This window comes from Nuphar pumila, chromosome 4 (genome assembly GCF_984573655.1).
Source record: "Nuphar pumila chromosome 4, dmNupPumi1.hap1.1, whole genome shotgun sequence".
Taxonomy (NCBI): Eukaryota; Viridiplantae; Streptophyta; class Magnoliopsida; order Nymphaeales; family Nymphaeaceae; genus Nuphar; species Nuphar pumila.
In genome coordinates, this window is record NC_143252.1 from 22,452,666 (window position 1) to 22,472,632 (window position 19,967).

Sequence of the window (19,967 nt, forward strand, 5' to 3'; positions counted from 1 at the left end):
AAAAACTAAAAAAACGATTTTTTTTATATAAAAAGAGACAGTGCACAGTGCATGTGCATGTGCATGTGCATGTGCATGTGCCTGTGCCTGTGCCTGTTTACTGTGCCTATGCCTGTGCACAGTGCACAGTGATGTGCCAGTGCACAGTGTTGTGCACAGTGCGCACAGTGCTGTGACTGTGCACTTTTTAAATAAAATAATATCTTTTAAAAAAAATAAAATAATATATATATATAAAGCCGAGTCCCCGTGTCCAAAATTTTTAAAATTGTGTCGCACCCGTATCGCACCAGCACCCGCACCTGCACCCATGTGACATAGATCAATGGCCATAGTCAGGATATATTGATAGTTAATTTCATTTCAAACTCTATAAAGGCACAAAAATGTGTTTTATTCTTCCTCTGAATTTAAATATAGATTATCTTATAATGCATTTTATGACCATAGTCAGGAATGTATTATATCTTCAATCTTATTTCAATTCATTTAAAGAATGAAATATGCTTTTCAATATCCAATTTTCAAAATTCTTTAATTCATTTATCATTTAGGATAGAACTACATCATATTTTTCAAAATCATTTCAAATTTTCTTCAAAAATCCAAGTGATTTTGAGATGATTCTTCAAATATCTTTCTTCATTTCTCAATTCAATCTTCAATTCCTATCTATAAATCCCAATTCATTTTTCTATTTCATCTTATTTTCAAAAATTCAAACTTCAATATCCCAATTTCAAAGTTCAATTTTGGAATTTTCAGATTCATTTCCAAGATTCAAAAGTCCAATTTTAAAATCAATTCAAAACGAATTTCAAAGTTCAAATTTAACTTTGAAGTTCATCTCCTAATCAAGTTTTCTATTTTTCACTTCAAATTCTCAAAATATCCAAGTTCTTTCTGAAATCTTTTGAGTTTCTAAATCTTCAAATCACTTTGAAATTAAGGATCGAAATTCTAAAGATTAGTGTTAAATCCAAATCCATCTTCAAGTTCTATCTGGATTTTCAAAATCCAAACCTATCTTCAAATCCCATCTGGATTTTCATGGTTCAAACCCATCTTCAGATCTCATCAAGATTTCTCAATATCCAGATCCATCTTCTAATTCCAGATTTTAAATCCAATTCCATCTTGGATTCCAGATTGCAAAATCCAATTCCACCTTGGATTCAGATTTTCAAATCCAATTTCATCTTGGATTCTAGATTGCAAAATCCAAATCCATCTAGGATTCCATATTTCAATTCCAAATTCCATCTAGGATTCCAAATTGGATTCTAGATTTCCAAATCTAATTCCACCTTGGATTCAGATTTTTCAAATCCAGTTTCATTTTCCAATTTGATTTCCAATTCCAAACTCAATTCCATTTTCAAATCTCATCTGGATTTCAAAATTTCAGTTTCAATTTCTATTTTCCAAAACCACTTTTTTTCTATTTCTCCAAGTCCAAATTCAATTTCCAAATCAAAAATTTCTATTTCAGGTTCTAAATCAGAACTCAAAACCAAAGATTCCTTTTTCAAAAATCGATTCTTGAAAATCGATCCAAATTCAAAGTTCATCTTGACTTTGAAATTTCATTCTTACTTCAAAATTCTATTTTCGAATTTCAATTCTCCTTTTCTCTTCATCTAAGATTTATTTTCCAAACTCTGATTATTCCAAGACTTAGAATTTCAAAGTCTCTTCTTCCAGATCCATTGTTCAAAGTTTTAAGTTAGATTCAAAAGCTAATTTTTACAAACCAATTTCAAACCATTTTGAATCATTTCTCCAAGTATCTTCAAATTTATTTCAAAAAAATCACTTGGATAAATCTCAAAAGTTCTAAAATTATTATTTTCAAAAGCATATATCTTTGCATTCGTATTGCACAAGCATGATTCTTTGTGCATTTTAGACTTAGAATAATTTCTTAGACAATATTTAGGCAAAGCAAAAGGCATAAGTTTGATCCTTTGTTCGATTACCCCTGGTAAAGGCATCAGGAACGGTCGAACCTCGTACCGACGAGCGAATCTCGTCTATCCATTTTTCAGCAAATTTTCAAAAATGGAGGCGAGTAATTTCAAAATATTTTTAAAATTAAGGTGAAGTGAGACCTTTGCAAAAGAGCTGCTCTCTCTTCTTTCTTTTCTTTTCTCTCTTCTTTTCTATCTTTTATTTCCCTTCAAAAAGGGAATAGAGGTTAGAAAGGAAAAGAGAATGAAAAAGAGAAGGAACAAGAGAAAAAATTTTGCAATGATCACAGTTTGGCAGACCAGAGCATGTAGAATAGGGCGACGGTTAAGAAACCCCCATCGTGCCCATTCGACTCTCACAGTCCATCTTGTGAGAGGATAGATAGTACAAAAACTCTGATGAACAGGTTGTTAACAACCACCCCACATGCAAAAGACTCGACTTCCTCAGTCATCAGAGTTAGGAGAAATGCGACTACCATAAATTATCTTAGGTGGTAGCTCTTAGGTACTTCTGCAGAAGTTGGATGCATCCATGGGCTACGAATGCCTTTGGGAATTTACTCTCTTGATCACTGATTGTCTCCTTAGGAGCAGACTCAGTCCGCCACTCGGGTTAATGAAAAATACTTGATATAATAAACCCTCGGATCGGTCTCGACTGTTTCTACATTTCGCGTATGTGCGTACCCATAGGCCAGTTAATATCAGAACTTAAAGAATATCTTGTTCACAATAGTTGTAGATTAATGATATTCATACTGCTTACGATGTTGCTTATATCTTGTGATGAATATCTCTTTCAGTACAGTAGTTCTCTGCATATGTTGATCATGCCAGAATAAATTTACTTTCTCGCATTTTAATTACTCATTTTAGTTACTGCTTCTAATGAAATAATTTGTTTATCTTATGAATGTCCTACTTTATTTTTTCTTCGTTGTATGTTCGTGCACCTACCAGTTTGTTATGAAACTGACTCATTTCATGGGCAGGTGACGAGTAAGACCTTACAGACGACCGATGGCGCGTTGCAAATTGGTTCAAGATTTCTTTTTTTCTACTAGCATCTTGGTTCTGTGTTTTGGGTTTTCTTTAGATTTGTGGATTGTGGGAGAAATACTCATTTTTGTAATAAACTGCAAATTCTATTAATAATCTATAGGTTTTTTCCTCACTTCTCTTGAGTAGTTGTTTTATGGATGATGATGATTTTAAAGTTAACGTGCCCAGAATTTGTCAACTTGTGCTTCTTTCTAAATTGATTTCGCTGACAATTTTAAAGGTCAAAATCCTAAACTTTGAAAAGGTTTTTCATTAATGTGTTTCGAAGTCACAAGTTAAAATCTTGGGGCGTTACACATGGCAACCAATAAACTCTATCCAGATAGGACAAAGCACATAACTATAGATTCTGATTTCATCCATGAGAATATTGAACTAAAGACAAGTTAATGACTTACCCGATTGAAGTTGTTGGAGGCTCTGCACTAAAAAGAGCAGTTGGCAAGTTGGGGATGAAAGATATTTTTTCCCCAACACAAGGATTGTTAATTAAAAGTAGAGGTGATTTTGTCATTATTTATTTATGCAGGGCTGTGTTTGTTATTTTTGCTCGTAGAGGGTATTTTATTCATTTGTTTGTCATTCCTAATGAAATAAATGATAACTCCCTATGTAATCAATGGATTAGGGTTCATTCGTATTCTATCCATGTTGCCGACTCAATATACAAACTCTCCCTCTCCTTGCGTCTTCATTCTTCTTTTCATTTCTCATACTCTTTTGTCTTTTCCTTCATTCTGCTGTTTGAACAATTCTCAAGTTGCTTGATATTTTGTACTTGCAGTCACTTGTTACTCAAAGGATACTTCTACAAGTCACAGGTGAGCTTTTTCTTGCATTTTCTACATAAGGATATTTTATACCTTCCTCATTGATTTCATTTCATGAAAAGTACAATCTGATGGAATAAATCTGCTCGTGTTGTTGGTCTTTCTTGAGATTTATTGAAAACTCATGACTATTTATGCATGCTAAAGATTGTTGGGCATGCAGATGATGCCCTTGTCAGTGATGAGAGCAGCTTACCAATATATATGTCGAAATGGCTGCTGCCTTCACTGAATCACTTGGACAAGTTTGTAGTGAGAGATGTAAGAGAGGTTCTTTCTTGTCTCTTTAATCTTGTATAAACATTGTGTATTTTAATGCCTTATTATCTATTTCTCCTAATCCTGGCATCTGATTTTCTGTGAAGGATGGTATCTCATTGGTTGGTTGAAGATGTAACTATTTCTTGCAGCTGTGCTTTCAAGTGCGCTATTGAATATTGAATTTTCTTGTTTATTCTCAAATCATCACATCCTGTATGCTGCTTAATTTTTTTTTTGTAATAAAATTTTGGTTTTTTGACCTAGTTTTAATTTGCCTATATGATTCAAGCACCCTCATCTATGTAATATGTGACTTCTTTTAACTCTAAAGAATTTCCAGAAAAATGTCTAAATTATTGGTTTTTTGACCTAGTTTTAATATGCCTATATGATTCAAGCACCTTCATCTATGTAATATGTGACTTCTTTTAACTCTAAAGAATTTCCAAAAAAATATGTTTCTTATGCTTGGAAGGCTTGAAATACAATTATTTGGTGGCTTTAGTTATGAATCTAAAGTTGATGGCTCTGCTAGGCATATGCTGGAAACATCTATTTCTACTTATTCTGGTGTGGAAATTTATAGTACGCAGACATCATCCTGCATTATGCAGATTATTGCACTGAATCCTTCTTTAAAGAATGTTTGTGGCAATTAACTGTAAAATGGATTAAATCTGTTTCTTTGTTCATCACAACCTAGATATCAACCGTTTCTTAGGTAGAAATATCAACATGTTCATAAATATAGTCCCAGTTGTCGTATTAACTACACAATTATGAACCATGAGTTGGCAAACAAGATACTAGTGTATAATGAAATTCCTATTATGTGGTTAACTATCAAATGGCATAACTTGTTTTATTACTGTGTGCCAATTATACTTTTCAAAAATTGAAAGCACTGATCATTCTGTAGTATAAAAAAACATTGTAGTGAATATAATGCATATATATTATAGCCATTAATCGAATAATGTGCAGAAGGGTAATGGGAGGTCAATTGCTGATCAAATTTAACAGTCAAACCACGGACAAAGTGTTGCTGCTTCTGAAAAAATAGTGGACTGGTAATTTAAGGTTTAAAAAAATAAAAAGAAAATAAAACATTCTTCAGGTAAAGTACATGGCAAGACACAAATGCAGGATTCTTTCTTTTTGAATAAGATAAACAGAGCAAAAATTTCTGTACATATTGAATAAGATTGTGATTAAAGTGACTAATAGTCTTATCTATGAACTTGCACATAGAACATATCAAGAACAATGCACGACCCACCAATCCCATCATTTGGAAGAGGAATATGTAGAGCTTTTGTAGATCACTAGAGCATCAAAATGAAAAAACCAAATTGACATGTTCTGGCCATAGAGATCAATTATTACCTAAAACCTCAAGCCAGAAATGAATGAAATTAACCGAACACAAACCAAATGGGTGCTATTTGCTAGCCAACAGCTGTCTATGGTTGCTACATTATTTTGTAATAAGAATAAAAAACATGATGGAAATTTTAATGTCTCACTGATTTAACGCCATACTTGTATGATTTTCAAAACAAAACCATATGAAGTGAAAAAATTAACATCACTTTTTAACACTATGTAAGTATGGTTTTCAAAACAGAATCATGTGAAGAAAATTATGGAAAACAATTTATGAGAAAATATAGAGTAAAATCTCTAAATCATGCACAAGTCACAACCAAACTTCCATGTAGTAATACTTTTGGTAATGCAAAATCAAGACCAACATACTTATTACCTTAAAGATCAAACTTAAATGGATCAATCATAGAAAATCTTTTACCTTAAGTTCTAAGATATTGTTCATACTTGCCAAATCTGTGAATAACTTTGGAAAACACACCAAATAATATGCCCACATTGATATAATGGTCATAGATGAACCTTCTTCTCGGAGTTGAATCAGAAGCACTAAAATACCATATATGCAATACAGAATCTGAAGGAAAATGATTCCTCCCTCAATTGTTCTTTCTTCTTTCTAGAGGTATTTTCAGGTTTGGCATTTTTTCCTTTCATGTAATAAGCATGTGATGTTTCTCTGACATGGCTCATGCACCTCTTCGCATTACATCAGACTCCAACTTGAAAAAGAGTACAAAAGACTGATTTTAAAATTGATTTCCACAAACTGAAAATGATGTGGGTATCGACCGTTTCAGATTATGGCTATGCAAAGTCAAAAGAAATATTAGCAATCATCATTATGAAAGAATAGTGTATTCTTTTTCCTTTTCTCCTTATGTGTGTGCTAATGGCTCATAATTGATTGCTACAACAGGCATATTATAGAATAATGAAGATTGTTAAAATAAGAAAGAGCTATAACCAATGTTACGCCCCAAAATCTTTAACCTGAAAATATATGTAATTTTTTTTTGTAAGAGTAAACAACAAAAAACATTTTTTTTTAGTTTTGGGTTAACAAATCATTGGCGCCTTATAGGTAAACATGCATATGCAAGGACTGGATTTAAATCTTATTAGACTTAGGTCCAAGCCCACACATCGATTCCAATCATGAATTCGATATCGAAATAATCATTCATTTTCAAACCATGTTCAAACCTTAATTGAAATATAAGTGTCAATGTATAGAGTTGACATTCTCAAAACATTAAAAGGGTTTGAAGATACTTATTTATGATTTTTAAAATAAACCATGCATGCTTATTTATATCTAGATTTTTAAAATCAAGCATGCATTCCTGTACATATGCATATTTCTAACATCAATCATGCATTCATATATGTGATTTCTAAAATTAATCATGCATGCATATATATGATTTCTAAAATCAACCATGCATTCAAATACATATTTAAATTTCTAAAATCAATCATGCATGCATATACAGATCCAAATTTAGGCAAATCCTCAATTCTAATATGTGTAGAGATTTTAATTTGAAAAGAATAATATTTTACATGCATATACAAATCAAATTTGGCCCAATCTCCAATTTCTAATACAAGTAGAGATTTCAATTTGAATAGAATAATATCTAACATGCATATATAAATCAAATATGGGCAAATCCTTAAGTTTTAATACATATAGAGATTTCAATTTTAATAGAATAATATCTAACATGTATATATAAATCAAATTTGGGTAAATTTCTAATTTATAATACATATAGAGATTTCAGTTTGAATAGAGTAATATCTAACATGCATATATAAATCAAATCAATTTCTAATAATGTAGAGATTCTAATTTGAATAGAAAAATATTTAACATGCACAGATAAATCAAATTTTGGCAAATTCTCAATTTCTAATACATGTAGAGATTCTAAACAACATCTAACATGAATTAAAATTCAAATCTACCTAATATCATTATCATTTTCTTGCTTAAATGATGCATGCAATATTTTATCTATATGTAATTCATATTCTTGTTTCACTTATCAATATTTGTCGGTGGTTACAACACAAACACTCCCAGTATGGAGGTACGATACATGTTTGTATTTTCAAGCAATTGTGTCTTATGAACCTGCATGATGTTTCAACTGTAACTATTCAAGAGAGAGAAATATAATTTTTAGAGAGAGTTTCCAACCTCTTATAACCTGATAAATCAAATTTTCTTCATGAGTCTTACTTACTACACCGTGGACAAATCATGGTAGTTCTTCCAGTTACGGGCTCTATAGATGGGGGTCAAAGCAACTTTTTGTGTTAAAACAATATCTCCACAGAATCGTTAATATCATGCTTATTCTTTCAATAAGTCACAAGAGAATTAACTTTATTTTAATTTCTCAATTAACTCTCTTGTTAATCATGATAATGCAAATATGCAACCACATTTAGGGTTTATATGTAACAATATTTATGACACTCCATGTAACACTTGCGAATTTTGTTTAACTTTTAAATTTGAGCAAAATTCAAGTCAGGTTTGGGTTAAATCAAGTTAAATTCAGGTAAAATTTAAGAGTTTAAATTGAACTAGGACTCTAGTTAGGTCCGTTGTGAACCGTAGATCTCATAGAAGATCAAAATTAGTGATTTTTTTATGTGTTGTTTTAAAAATTGTAAATTCTAAAATTGATTGACTTCTATTTGGGTTTTCAACTTAGATATGGTTCATAATTTGGTTATTTAAAATTGATCAGATTGTATTTTGGATTCAACTCAATTAGGTTGGATATAATCCATGACATTTAGATCAATTTAGTGATAGATTGGATTGAATATAACTTAAGATTTTTGGATTTAATCTTATTGGATTGGACCCATAGGGTGAGATGCTCTAAACAATATTATTATTGTTTTGATAGAAATTTTGGTTGATCAATGACTCACCTATTAAATCGGAGTTGACTTTGATATTCCTTATTCTGAGGGCATCAAAATCAACTATCTACATGCCTAAATTGGTGTTGATTTAAGTATTTTATCATTGATTGAAGTTCATGCCTAATTTTAAGTTGAAAACCAATGTTTTTCGGCATCGATTAAATTTTATTTTCTATCCATGTGTGTACGATTAAATCTAAGACTATCAAGATGATCTACGTTTTGATGGCTATTAAATCAACTTTTTGAACGTCGAATTATGTTGAGCCTTTGGATTTGTAGGCCTCCTTACGAGGTGTATGCAAGGGCGACGCTCACTTGACCCTGAGCTGGTAGAGCCGATTGAGGACCCCGAGTCCCTTATTAGGAGAGCCCAGATATCTGCAACCATGGCTGAGAATCAACAGATTACTCATCCTCTGAGGGAGTATTTCATGCCCAACACTTACACTCCCGCCTCCCGCATCACAAGACCTGATGTAGGAGCAAACCATTTTGAGATAAAGGCCAGTGTGATCCAGATGCTACCCTCATTTTATGGCCTTAGCAATGAAGACCCATACCGTCATCTCGACGAATTCTTAGATATTTGCTCGACAGTGCGAATCAACAATTTTGGAGATGACGCGATGAGGTTGACCATGTTCCCCTTCTCTCTGAAGGACAAAGCGAAAAGTTGATTAAAATCATTAGATACAGTTCGAATTACCACTTGGGAACATATGCAAAGAGAATTTTTAAAGAAATATTTCTCAATTGGTAAGACGAACCAGTTTCGTAAAGCAATAACCAGTTTTTCCCAAATTGAGGGAGAACAGTTTCATGAGTCATGGGAGAGATTGAAAGATCTTCTCCGCAAGTGTCTCCACCACCAGGTGCCTCGTTGGCAACTGGTGCAATATTTTTATGACGGTCTTACTAAGAAGAACCGTCAGATGGTCGATGCCGCATGTGGGGGCACATTTATGCTCAAAAGTGAGGATGAAGCATGGTCGCTTTTTGAGACATTGAGCGAGAATTCGATGCACCATGCGACAGCCTCACGGTTCGAGAGGGTTGCACCTGCACAAGATAGCATTAAGAAGGCAGGTATTTTCGAGTTAGGGATGAACCTTGAGTTGAGCAACAAGGTAGACCAACTGTCCCAGAAATTAGATCAGTTGTTGTTGGGTCTCTCTCCTGCCATGCAGGTGTGCGCGACCATGTCATTGGAGCTCAAGAAAGGGCAAGAAGACCCCGCCTTTCTTCTTTAGCTTAATTAATTTCGAAACTTAATGAGGTAGGACCCATAATTTATGTACTTGTTTTATTAATAAAATAAATTAATATATATTAACTTCTTATAATAGAGATGCGACTCTTGCCTAAACCCATCTATAAATAGAGGTCTTCATAAGGAGGATTAACAAGGTTAGTTCTCTCTCTCTAGTAAAGTACATTTATTTCCTCTTCTTCCTCACATCTTCCTTTTCTTTCCAAGCTTTGAGGTAGTTCAGACTTTCATTAGAGACCTGTAACTACCTTGGTGGAAGTCTAAACCAGCCCAGAACGAGGTGCATATGGAGAAAAAATGACGGTCTTGTTGCGAAAAAAGCATTTTCGATAGAGAATCTCTACTTTCATGATGTTCAATTTCGGAATACATTAGCATACCCTATATTTTATCCAAAGCTTGGATCTACATGTAATCTATGCCTAGAATATCTATGGCTATTAGATCTACATGATCTTTTTTTTCAAAAACCCAAAACAGTGTTTTGGAGGATCGGTTTTGAGAAAATGATTTGGAAAATACTAGTTTCAAAACCTTAAAATGCAAAAATCGTGTGAATAGATAGATTTGTATTTTATTGGATTGTTCAACATGTATAATGAATGTAGAATCATGTTTTTTAGTGTTTTTTCATAAATGTTGATGTTGTAAATATGTCTTTTTCATAGATCTTGGTTAAAAATATACAAAAATCGTTTTGAAGAAGGATTTGCTAAAAATGTTTTAGGGTTTTTATGTTTTATAATAAAGAAAGTTAATCTGATCATATATGGTAGATTAATATATGTATAGCATGATTAAACAATAAGTTATTGCATAAATAATATATGATTTCATGTTTGTTTTATGTTTCTTGCATAGATAAAATTATATTTGAGATATTTCATGAAGGTTTTGTGATTTTTAGATTATGGATGTTAATGTTTTAGCAAAATTAGCATAAATATGATTAAAGATGTGTTGTATGAGGTTGTAAATGTGTTTGGAGCATCCAAAAATTGTGATTGTATGAGTTTCACCATGAATTTTGTTCTTGCTTAATAGATCTTGCATGAATTTGAATTTTGATTATTTTGTCCTCATTTTTTTGTTTTAACCAATTTAAAAAATAAATTGATATCTCTATGAAAACGAGGTCAATAAATAAAACATAAAATATTAGAGTATTTTAAACATCCAAGTATTGGATTTAGAATCTTGTTTCATCTTATTTGGTTTTGTTTTGAGTCTGAAACATTCATTGTAATAGAGCACATGTTTTTTGCCCTATCAACAGGACTATTCCGACCAAAGGTTTTAAAAGCTCTAAAACCTTAATCAAAACGGATCAAAATAAATTTTAAAAAATTTGGGTGAAAGGTAACATGTATAGAAAGATTCTGTAAAAAGAATTTTGTAAAGAGATTTTTTTATAAATTTAGAGAAATTTCTTAAACCAAAATAAATTTTTATAATTGACAGGATCTGTCTGATATTGTTTCTGAATAGGATTTAGTCCCAGAATTTTTCTGATTTTATTACAACGAATTTTGTAGTTCTGTTTCTTGGATTGTGTTCCTACGATGATGGAACAATGTCAATAAAATGTTGAGAGTTAAATTCAGTTCCTATGATTTTTTGTGGGTTTTCTAAAATTAGGTTAAGAAGGATCTGAACTGCACAATATAACATGTGTTGAAGTTGAGTTCTGTTTTATTTTATGTAGCATGTTTATTGATGCTTAAATGAGATATTAGACTGATATACATGCTTACTTTGACTGTATAAATGCATATTGATTACATTATTGTATTAATTTTATGGTAAAAACTAATCAAGTGCATGCATAGTGTCATAAATATTGTTGCATATGAACCCTGAATGTGGTTGCATGTTTGCATTTGCACGATTAATAGGAGAGTTAATTAAGAAATAAAAATAAAATTAATTCTTTTATGGCTTATTGAGGGAGTAAGATTGATACTGATGGTTCTGTGAAATATTAGCTTAGCATGGAAGGTTGCTTTTATCCACGATCCATAGGACTAGTAATCGGAGATACTACCATGATTTGTTCGCGGTGTGGTAGGTAAGACTAATGAAAAAAAAAACTGATATATCGGGTTGCAGGATTTGGGAACTCTTTATATAAAATTATATTCCCCCTCTGGAGTAGTCACAGTTGGGGCGTCACGCACGTTAATAATATAATATCCTAAAATTTCAGAGAAAACTTTTTTTTCTTTTTAAAACAGTGAAAACAACTTTTTTCTTTTGAGTTAAACAATACAATCAATTATCATAACTGAATTAAAATGTAAACAATAAGATTTAATTTAGTTTCAATAATTTAAATTACATATTTGAGTATTTTGATAACAATAATTATTTTTCTAAAACTATCCCCGAAAAAGAAAAGACCGGCTCTCAAAGTCGCCTAAGCATTCTGCATCCACTCTGCAAATGCTCATCATAATCTACCTGAAACTCCATAAAACGGGTCCAACTCATGAATGTCTTGTAGAAAATAACATACTTACGATAAATGCATGATATCAAAATACATTCAAATACAACCTCATATATCAATCATGTAACACATATCTTAGTAGGCAATAAACATAAACTCATGCTAACAAGTCAATTTAATGCACATTCAGTTATGCTACGATTTACATCAATATAATAAATTATGCACATGCATGAACATATAGCAAATGCATGAACATATACAATATGCATGAACTTATCATTCTAATAATGAAAGTCCTTCATGCATAAATGGGTTCTTATCTTTAATTATTATTTTTTTGCTTAAATGATGCATGCTATGTTATATGCAATTCACAATCTTGTTTTACTTGTCAATATCTATATGTGAGTACAACACAAACTCTCCCAGATAGAGGTACGACCCAGTTTTTTATTTTTAAACAATTATATCTTATTAATCTGCATAACTACCCAACTGTGCATACTCTAGAGAGGGAATATAATTTTATAGAGAGAGTTTTCAACTCTTGCAATCCCGATATATCAGACTTTTCTCATGAGTCTTACCTACCACACCGCTGACAAATCATGGTAGTTCCTCCGGTTACTGGTCATATGGATAGGGGACAAAAGCAACCTTCCGTGCTAAGTTAAATATCCCATAGAATCGTGAGTACTATGATTACTCTCTCAATAAGTTTCAAGGGAATTATTTTTTATTTTTTTAATTATTACTCTTGTTAATCGTGCCAATGCAAACATGCAACCACATTCAAGGTTTAAATGAAACAATATTCATGGCACTCTATGCATGCTTTTGATTAGTCTCTACCATAAAATCAATACAATAATGTATTTATTATGCATTTACACAGTCAAGGTAGGTTAATCATTGATATTTATGCATATTTAATTCAATCAATAATGAAATACATTCATTTAACATGCATATCAGTCCAATATTCTATTTAAGCATCAACAAACATGCTGGAAAAAGTAAAATACAACCCGACATTAACACATGCCATACTGTGCGGTTTGGATCCCTATTAACTTAAATTTGAAAAACTCACCCAAATTCACAGGTACCAAATTTAACTCTCAAAATTTTACTGGGATTACCCCATCATCTTAGGAACATATTCCAAGAATCAGAATTACAAAATTCATTGTAATAAAATTAAGAAAATTTTGGGACTGAACCCTATTAAAAAAAATATCAGACAGATCTTGTCAACTGCAGAAATTTATTCCAGTTTATAGAATTTTTTAAGATTTACAGGAAAAACTTTTGACAATTATTTTTACAAATTTTTTTTATACGTGTTTCCTTTCACCCAGATTTTTTATAATTTATTTTGATCTGTTTTGAGCAGGGTTTTAGAGCTTTCAAAATCTTTGGTCGGAACAGTCCTACTAACAATGCATAAAATATGTGCTTTATTGCAATAGACGTTTTGGCCTACAAACTGAACCAAATAGGACAAAAAATTATTCTAAATTCAAGTCCTGGATGTGTAGAAAATTGTAGTATTTTTATTTTTATTTTTATTTATTGACCTTATTTTTTAGAGATATCAATTTTTGTTTGATCTAGTCGAAACAAAAAAATGAGGACAGAATAACCAAGATTCAAACTTATGCAAGATCTATTAAGCAAGAACAAAAAACATGGTAAAACTCATACAATCACAATTTTTAGATGCTCTAAACATGTTTACAACATCATATAACATATATTTGATCATATTTAAGCTAATTTTGCTAAAACATTAACAAACATAATTCAAAAACCACAAAACCTTCATACAATATCTCAAATACAATTTCATCTATGCAAGAATCACAAATGACATAAAAATAACATAAAATCATAAATTATTTATGCAATAACATGGTGTTTAATCATGTTATACATGTTCTAATCTATCATATATGATCAGATTAACTTTTTTTATCATAAAACATCAAAACCCTAAAATATTTTTGGCAAAACCTTTTTCAAATTGATTTTCGTGTATTTTTAACCAAGATCTATGTAAGAGATATATTTATAGCATCAAGATCCATGAAAAAATACTAAAAAACATGCTTCTATAATCATTATTTATATTGAACAATCCAATAAAATACAGATCTATCTATTCACATGATTTTTGCTTTTTAGGGTTTCAAAACTAGTTTTTTCCAAATCATTTTCTTAAAACCGATCTTTCAAAACACTATTTTGGGTTTTTGAAAATCTTTTTCATATAGATCTAATAGCTATAGATGTTTTAGACATAGATTATACGAAAATCCAAACCCTAGATCAAAAAGAGGGTATGTTAATGCATTCTGAAACTGAACATCAAAATGTAGAGATTCACTACCGAAAATGCGCTTCCCGCAACAATACCGTCATTTTTCCTCCACTCGTACCTCAAAATGTAGATCATCATGGTGGTCTTAGATTTAATCATACGCACACCGATTGACAAGAAAATTTAGTCAATGTTGAAAAACAATGATTTTTGACCTACAATGAGGCATGAACTTCAGTCGATGATAAAACACTCAAATCAACACCAATTTGGACGTGTAGATAGTCAATTTTGATGCCATCGAAATGAAGAACGTTAAGGTCAACTCCAATTTAATAGGTAAGGCACTGATTGACCGAAATTTATATCAAAATAATGATGATGTTATTCAGAGTGTCTGAGTCTATGGGTCCAATCCAATGACATTGAATTCAAATATCCTTAGTTATTTTCAACCCAATTAATCCCTAATTAGATCCAAATGTTATAGATTATGTTCAACCTAATTGGGTTGGATTCAAAATACCATTAGTTAAATTTACTACCTAATTTAAGGTCCAAATTCATATTGGACTCGAATGTTAGGATTTAGATCCAAATTCAATATCCATAATCCAAACATATAAAAATCATTTACTTTCTTGTTTAATTCACATATTTTAACATTTTTTAATTATTCTTGCAATGATCTTGATGACTTGAAACTTAATTTTATGATCATTTAAAATAAAAAAATGTCAAAAAATCAAATAAATTCAAGAATTTCAAGAAAACTAAGAAATTGTATTTATGTTATAGATGCAAATAAAGTTCATAATTTATTCAGTTTATTTGTCAAAGAAAAACATGGGTTTTACAAATAAGATACAATTGCTTGAAAATACAAACCTGGGTCATACCTCTATATTGGGAGAGTCTGTGTTGTACCCACAAATAGATATTGGCAAGTGAAACAAAAATATGAATTGCATATAGATAGAATATGACATGTATCGTTTAAGCAAGAAAACAATAATTGAAGATAAGAATTTATTCATGCGTGAAGATCTCACAACACTGAAATAGTAAGTTCGTGCATTTTGTATATGTTTATACATGCATAACTTATTGTATTATTGCAAATCTTAATATAAATGAATATGCATTAAATTGACTTGCTAGCATGATTTTATATTTATTGTTTGCTAAGATGTGTTATATGATTGATATATGAGGTTGTATTTGAATGTATTCTGATATCATGCATTTATTGTGAGTATGTTATTTTCTACTAGGATTTCACGAGTTTGACCCATTTTATGGGGTTTTAGATAAATTGTGATTTGCAACTACAAAGCGAATGCAGAATGCTTGGGCAGTGTCGAGCGCCAGTCTTTTTTTTCTTGTTAATAGTTTTTAAAAAATTAATTATTGTTATCAAAATACTTTAAAATATATTTTAAATTATTGAAACTGAATTAAATCCTAATGTTCACATTTTGAATCAGTTATGATAATTGATTGTACTGTAAGCCGCAGAAAATATTTAACCCAAAGAAAAATGTTGTTTTCGTTGTTTTAAAAAGAAGAAAAAAATAATCTCTAGAATTTTAGGGCATTACACTTCATGCATGCTTTCGATTAGTCTCTTCCATAAAATCAATACAATAATACAATCATTATGCATTTACACAGTCAAAGCAGACTAATCATTCATATTTATGCATGTACAATTTAATCAAGAATGAAATGCATTCAATAAATATGAATATCAGTCAAATATCTTATTTAAGCATCAATAAACATGTTTCATAAAGTAAAACACAACTGGGCACCAACACGCCATATTATGCTGTTCGGATATCTGTTATTCTGGTTTTAGAAAACCCACCAAAAATCACATGAACGGAATTCCACTCTCAAAATTGTATTAGGACTGCCCCAACATCTTAGGAACACAGTCCAAAAACCAGAATTGCAAAATTTGATGTAATAAAATAAAAAATTTCTGGTACTGAACCCTCTTCAGAAAAAATATATGACAAATCCTGTCTACTACAGAAATTTATCCCAGATTGGAGAATTTCACAAGACTTACATAAAACGCTTTTGACAAAATCCTTTTTATAGGAGTGTCTTATACATACTACCGTTCACCCAGATTTTTTACAGTTTATTTAGATCATTTTTTGATTGAGTTTTTAGAACTTTCAAAATCTTTGGTTGGAATAGTCCTGCTGACAGGGTAGAAAATTTGTTCTCTGTTGCAAATGATGTTTTGGCCTCAAATCTGAACCAAATGGAATAAAACAAGATTCTAAATTTAAGTCATGGATGTGCAGAACACTCCAGTATCTTTATTTTATCGAAACAAAAAACAAGGACAGAATAGCCCAAATTCATACTCATGCAAGATCCATTAAGCAAGAACAAGAAGCATGTTATAATCCATTCAATCGTGAATTTTTATGATTTAAACATATTTACATCATACAATGCATCTTTAATCATACATTAACATTCATCATCCAAGAATCACAAAAACTTTATGAAATATCTCAAATACAATTTTATTTATGCAAAAATCACAAGAAACCTTAAATAACATGAAATCATGGTTTATTTTATGTAATAACATATTGTTTAATCATGTTACCATATATGCTCAGATCAACTTTCTTTAATGCAAAACATCAAAACCCTAAGACGTTTTTGCCAAAACCTTCTTCAAAAAGATTTTTACATATCTTTAACCAAGATTTAGGCAAGAGATAAATTTACAGCATCAAGCTCTATGAAGAAACACTAAAAAATGTCCTTCTATATTCATTATACATGCTAAACAATCCAATAAAATACAGATCTAACTATTCACATGATTTTTTGCTTTTTAGGGTTTCAAAATTAATCTTTTTCCAAATTATTTTCTCAAAATTGATCTTCCAAAATACCATTTTTGGGTTTTCGAAAATTCTTTTCATGTATATCTAATTACCATAGGCATTCTAGGCATAGATTACATGTAGATCCAAGCCTTTGATAAAAAAATGGGTATGCTAATGCATCCCGAAATTGAACACCATAAAAGTAGAGATTTTCTATCGAAAATGCTCTTTTTGTAATGATACCGTCATTTTTTTCTTTATACACACCTCGATCTGAGATGGTTTAGACCTTCATCAAGGTAATTTCAGGTCTCTAGTAGAGGACTGGACTGCCTTTAGGGTTAGGAGGAATAAGGAGATATGATGAAGAAGAAAATAACAAGGTAAGTTCTCTCTCTCTCTTTTTTCCTTTAGAATATTAAATAAGGGGGGGGGGTTGTGAGCCTCTTTTTCATAAGGTTAAGTCTCCTAAACCTAAGTATACTCTCAATCATCTTATCTTAAAAACTAAATTCCTAATTATCTCTAACTTCTTCTTTTTTCAACTATTTACTTACTATATATTATAAACTATTTCAACTTTATTATATATAACATATATGCTTAATTTGACTTTATATCAAAGTTCACACAAGAGGGCCCACTATGGAGGACGTCCTCTCATGGATAGACCTCTCAAAAGTCCAATCCATTTGATCTTCTTCTTTTCTTTATCTTCTATTAACTAAAAAATCTAAATTTTCTTGTTCTTTCTTTATCTCTTTATTTTTGTTATTATTTACTAATTTATATTTCTTCCAAGTGGCATGACCATATGTGGGGTCCACAATGGACGTCCAGATCATGGGATTCCATACCCATAATTAATACCAATTTTATTTTTAATTAAAAGCCATGATTTATCCTTAATTGGATATTTTATTGGATTTCCTTACTGGGTTTTTAATCCAATTAAGATCTGATCCAATAAGAGTAAACCATATTAGATCCATATCCATATTTAATTACTAAAACCCACATCCCAATGAGGGTCCAAATTCATCTTAAATTTCTATCAAATTAAATTAAATTCTTATATATAATTAAATTCAAATTTCACGCCTAATTAAGTTCAATGTTAAATTTCATTTCAACTGCTGACTCAATTCAATTTATAATTTCAATCTCAAGTTGGAAATCAGATAAATTTTAAATTTTATCAATTAAAGGTATAAATAACTATTTAATAATTACCAAAAATTGCAAACATTATATCCTAACCTCAGAGAAATTTCGTTTACAAAATTAATTAGAGTTACTCACCGAACAAGCTTGGAAATTTCTCCTTCATAGCTTCTTCCAGTTCTCAAGTACATTCATCGATCTCGTGGTGTTGACAATGCACTTTCACCAAAGGAATAATCTTCATTCGCAACACTTGATCCCTTCGATCTAGAATCTTTATCGGGTGCTCCTCAATCGTGAGATCATTCTGCACTTCAAGATCCTCATATTGTATGATATGTGTCGGGTCTGACACATACTTTCACAACATGGATACATAAAACACATTATGAATATTCGAGAACTGAGGAGGAAGTGTCAGTCTGTATGTCGTTCCTCTGACCTTTTCAAGAACCATAAATGGTTCCACGTACCTTGGGATAAACTTTTCTTTCTTTTTGAACCGGAATACACTCTTAGTTGGTGAAACCTTGACAAATACATGATTTTTAACTTCGAAAGTAAGCTCACGTCACTTTGTATCTGCATAACTTTTTTAACGACTCTAAGCGGTCAAAAGCTTTTTGTGAATCATCTGTACCTGATCGGTATAGTGTTTTGGTATTATCGGGGATTCGACAAACCGATCACCAACCTCATTCTAATAAACAGGCGATCTGCAGGGTGATCCATACAATGCCTTATATGGAACCATACCTATGCTCGAATGATAGCTATTGTTATACGCAAATTCTGCTAACTCCAAGTGTTTGCTTTAGTCACATTTTCAGTCTAATGCACAAACCCACAACATATCTTCTAATGTCTGGATCGTCCTCTCTAACTGTCTATCCATTTGAGGATGAAAAGTCGTATAAAACTTTAGCTTTGTCCTCAAAGCCTTTTACAATTGTTCCCATAACTTCGACGTAAACCTCGGATCTTTGTCAAAAATGATTGATACAGATACTCCATGTAACTTGACGATCTCATCTATATATAGATATGCGAGGCTCTCCAAGGTTTGGTTGGTCTTGATCGGTAAGAAGGAAAACTTGACCAAAGTTGATTACAAAAGAAAAATCGGCAAATTGAAGTGAAGACTGTGTTCTTACCTGCACTGACATTATCGAGGACGAGAATAGTTTGGGTAAGGGAGTATCTTGGATCAAGCCTTCATAATGGGGCATGTGCAGTGCAGAACTCTACTGAGTAAAAAATGCATCGAGTGTAAGAACATGTGGTATGCGTTGGGCGGATCAATGACATGCGATGGTAGTATGGCATGCGATAGGCAACGATATCGCCGTTGATGCGGTGGTGTATGGTGGCACAGACGTGGACAATGATTAAGTAGTATGTCAGTGGATTATAATATGTTGTCT

At 31.4% G+C, this 19,967-nt stretch overlaps 1 protein-coding gene and 1 long non-coding RNA gene across 3 annotated transcripts in view; one reads left to right on the plus strand and one right to left on the minus strand.

The window, feature by feature from the left end:
* Positions 1-5,802, plus strand: part of XRCC2 (homolog of X-ray repair cross complementing 2 (XRCC2)) — a 144,257-nt gene extending 138,455 nt beyond the window's left edge. For both annotated transcript variants that reach the window (XM_090002693.1, XM_090002694.1), the window contains 3 exons: positions 3,820-3,856; positions 4,029-4,126; positions 4,231-5,802. In XM_090002693.1, coding sequence (XP_089858819.1) covers positions 3,820-3,856; positions 4,029-4,126; positions 4,231-4,254 — 159 coding nt within the window. In that variant the 3' untranslated portion in view covers positions 4,255-5,802. The remainder of the gene's footprint in view (positions 1-3,819; positions 3,857-4,028; positions 4,127-4,230) is intronic.
* A 12,292-nt stretch (positions 5,803-18,094) lies between these two features.
* Positions 18,095-19,578, minus strand: LOC149839626 (uncharacterized). Its single transcript, XR_016431507.1, has 2 exons — positions 19,017-19,578; positions 18,095-18,901 (listed from the first exon to the last, which is right to left on the minus strand). It is a non-coding gene; the product is annotated as an uncharacterized LOC149839626 (long non-coding RNA).
* Between the last annotated feature and the right edge of the window lie 389 nt (positions 19,579-19,967).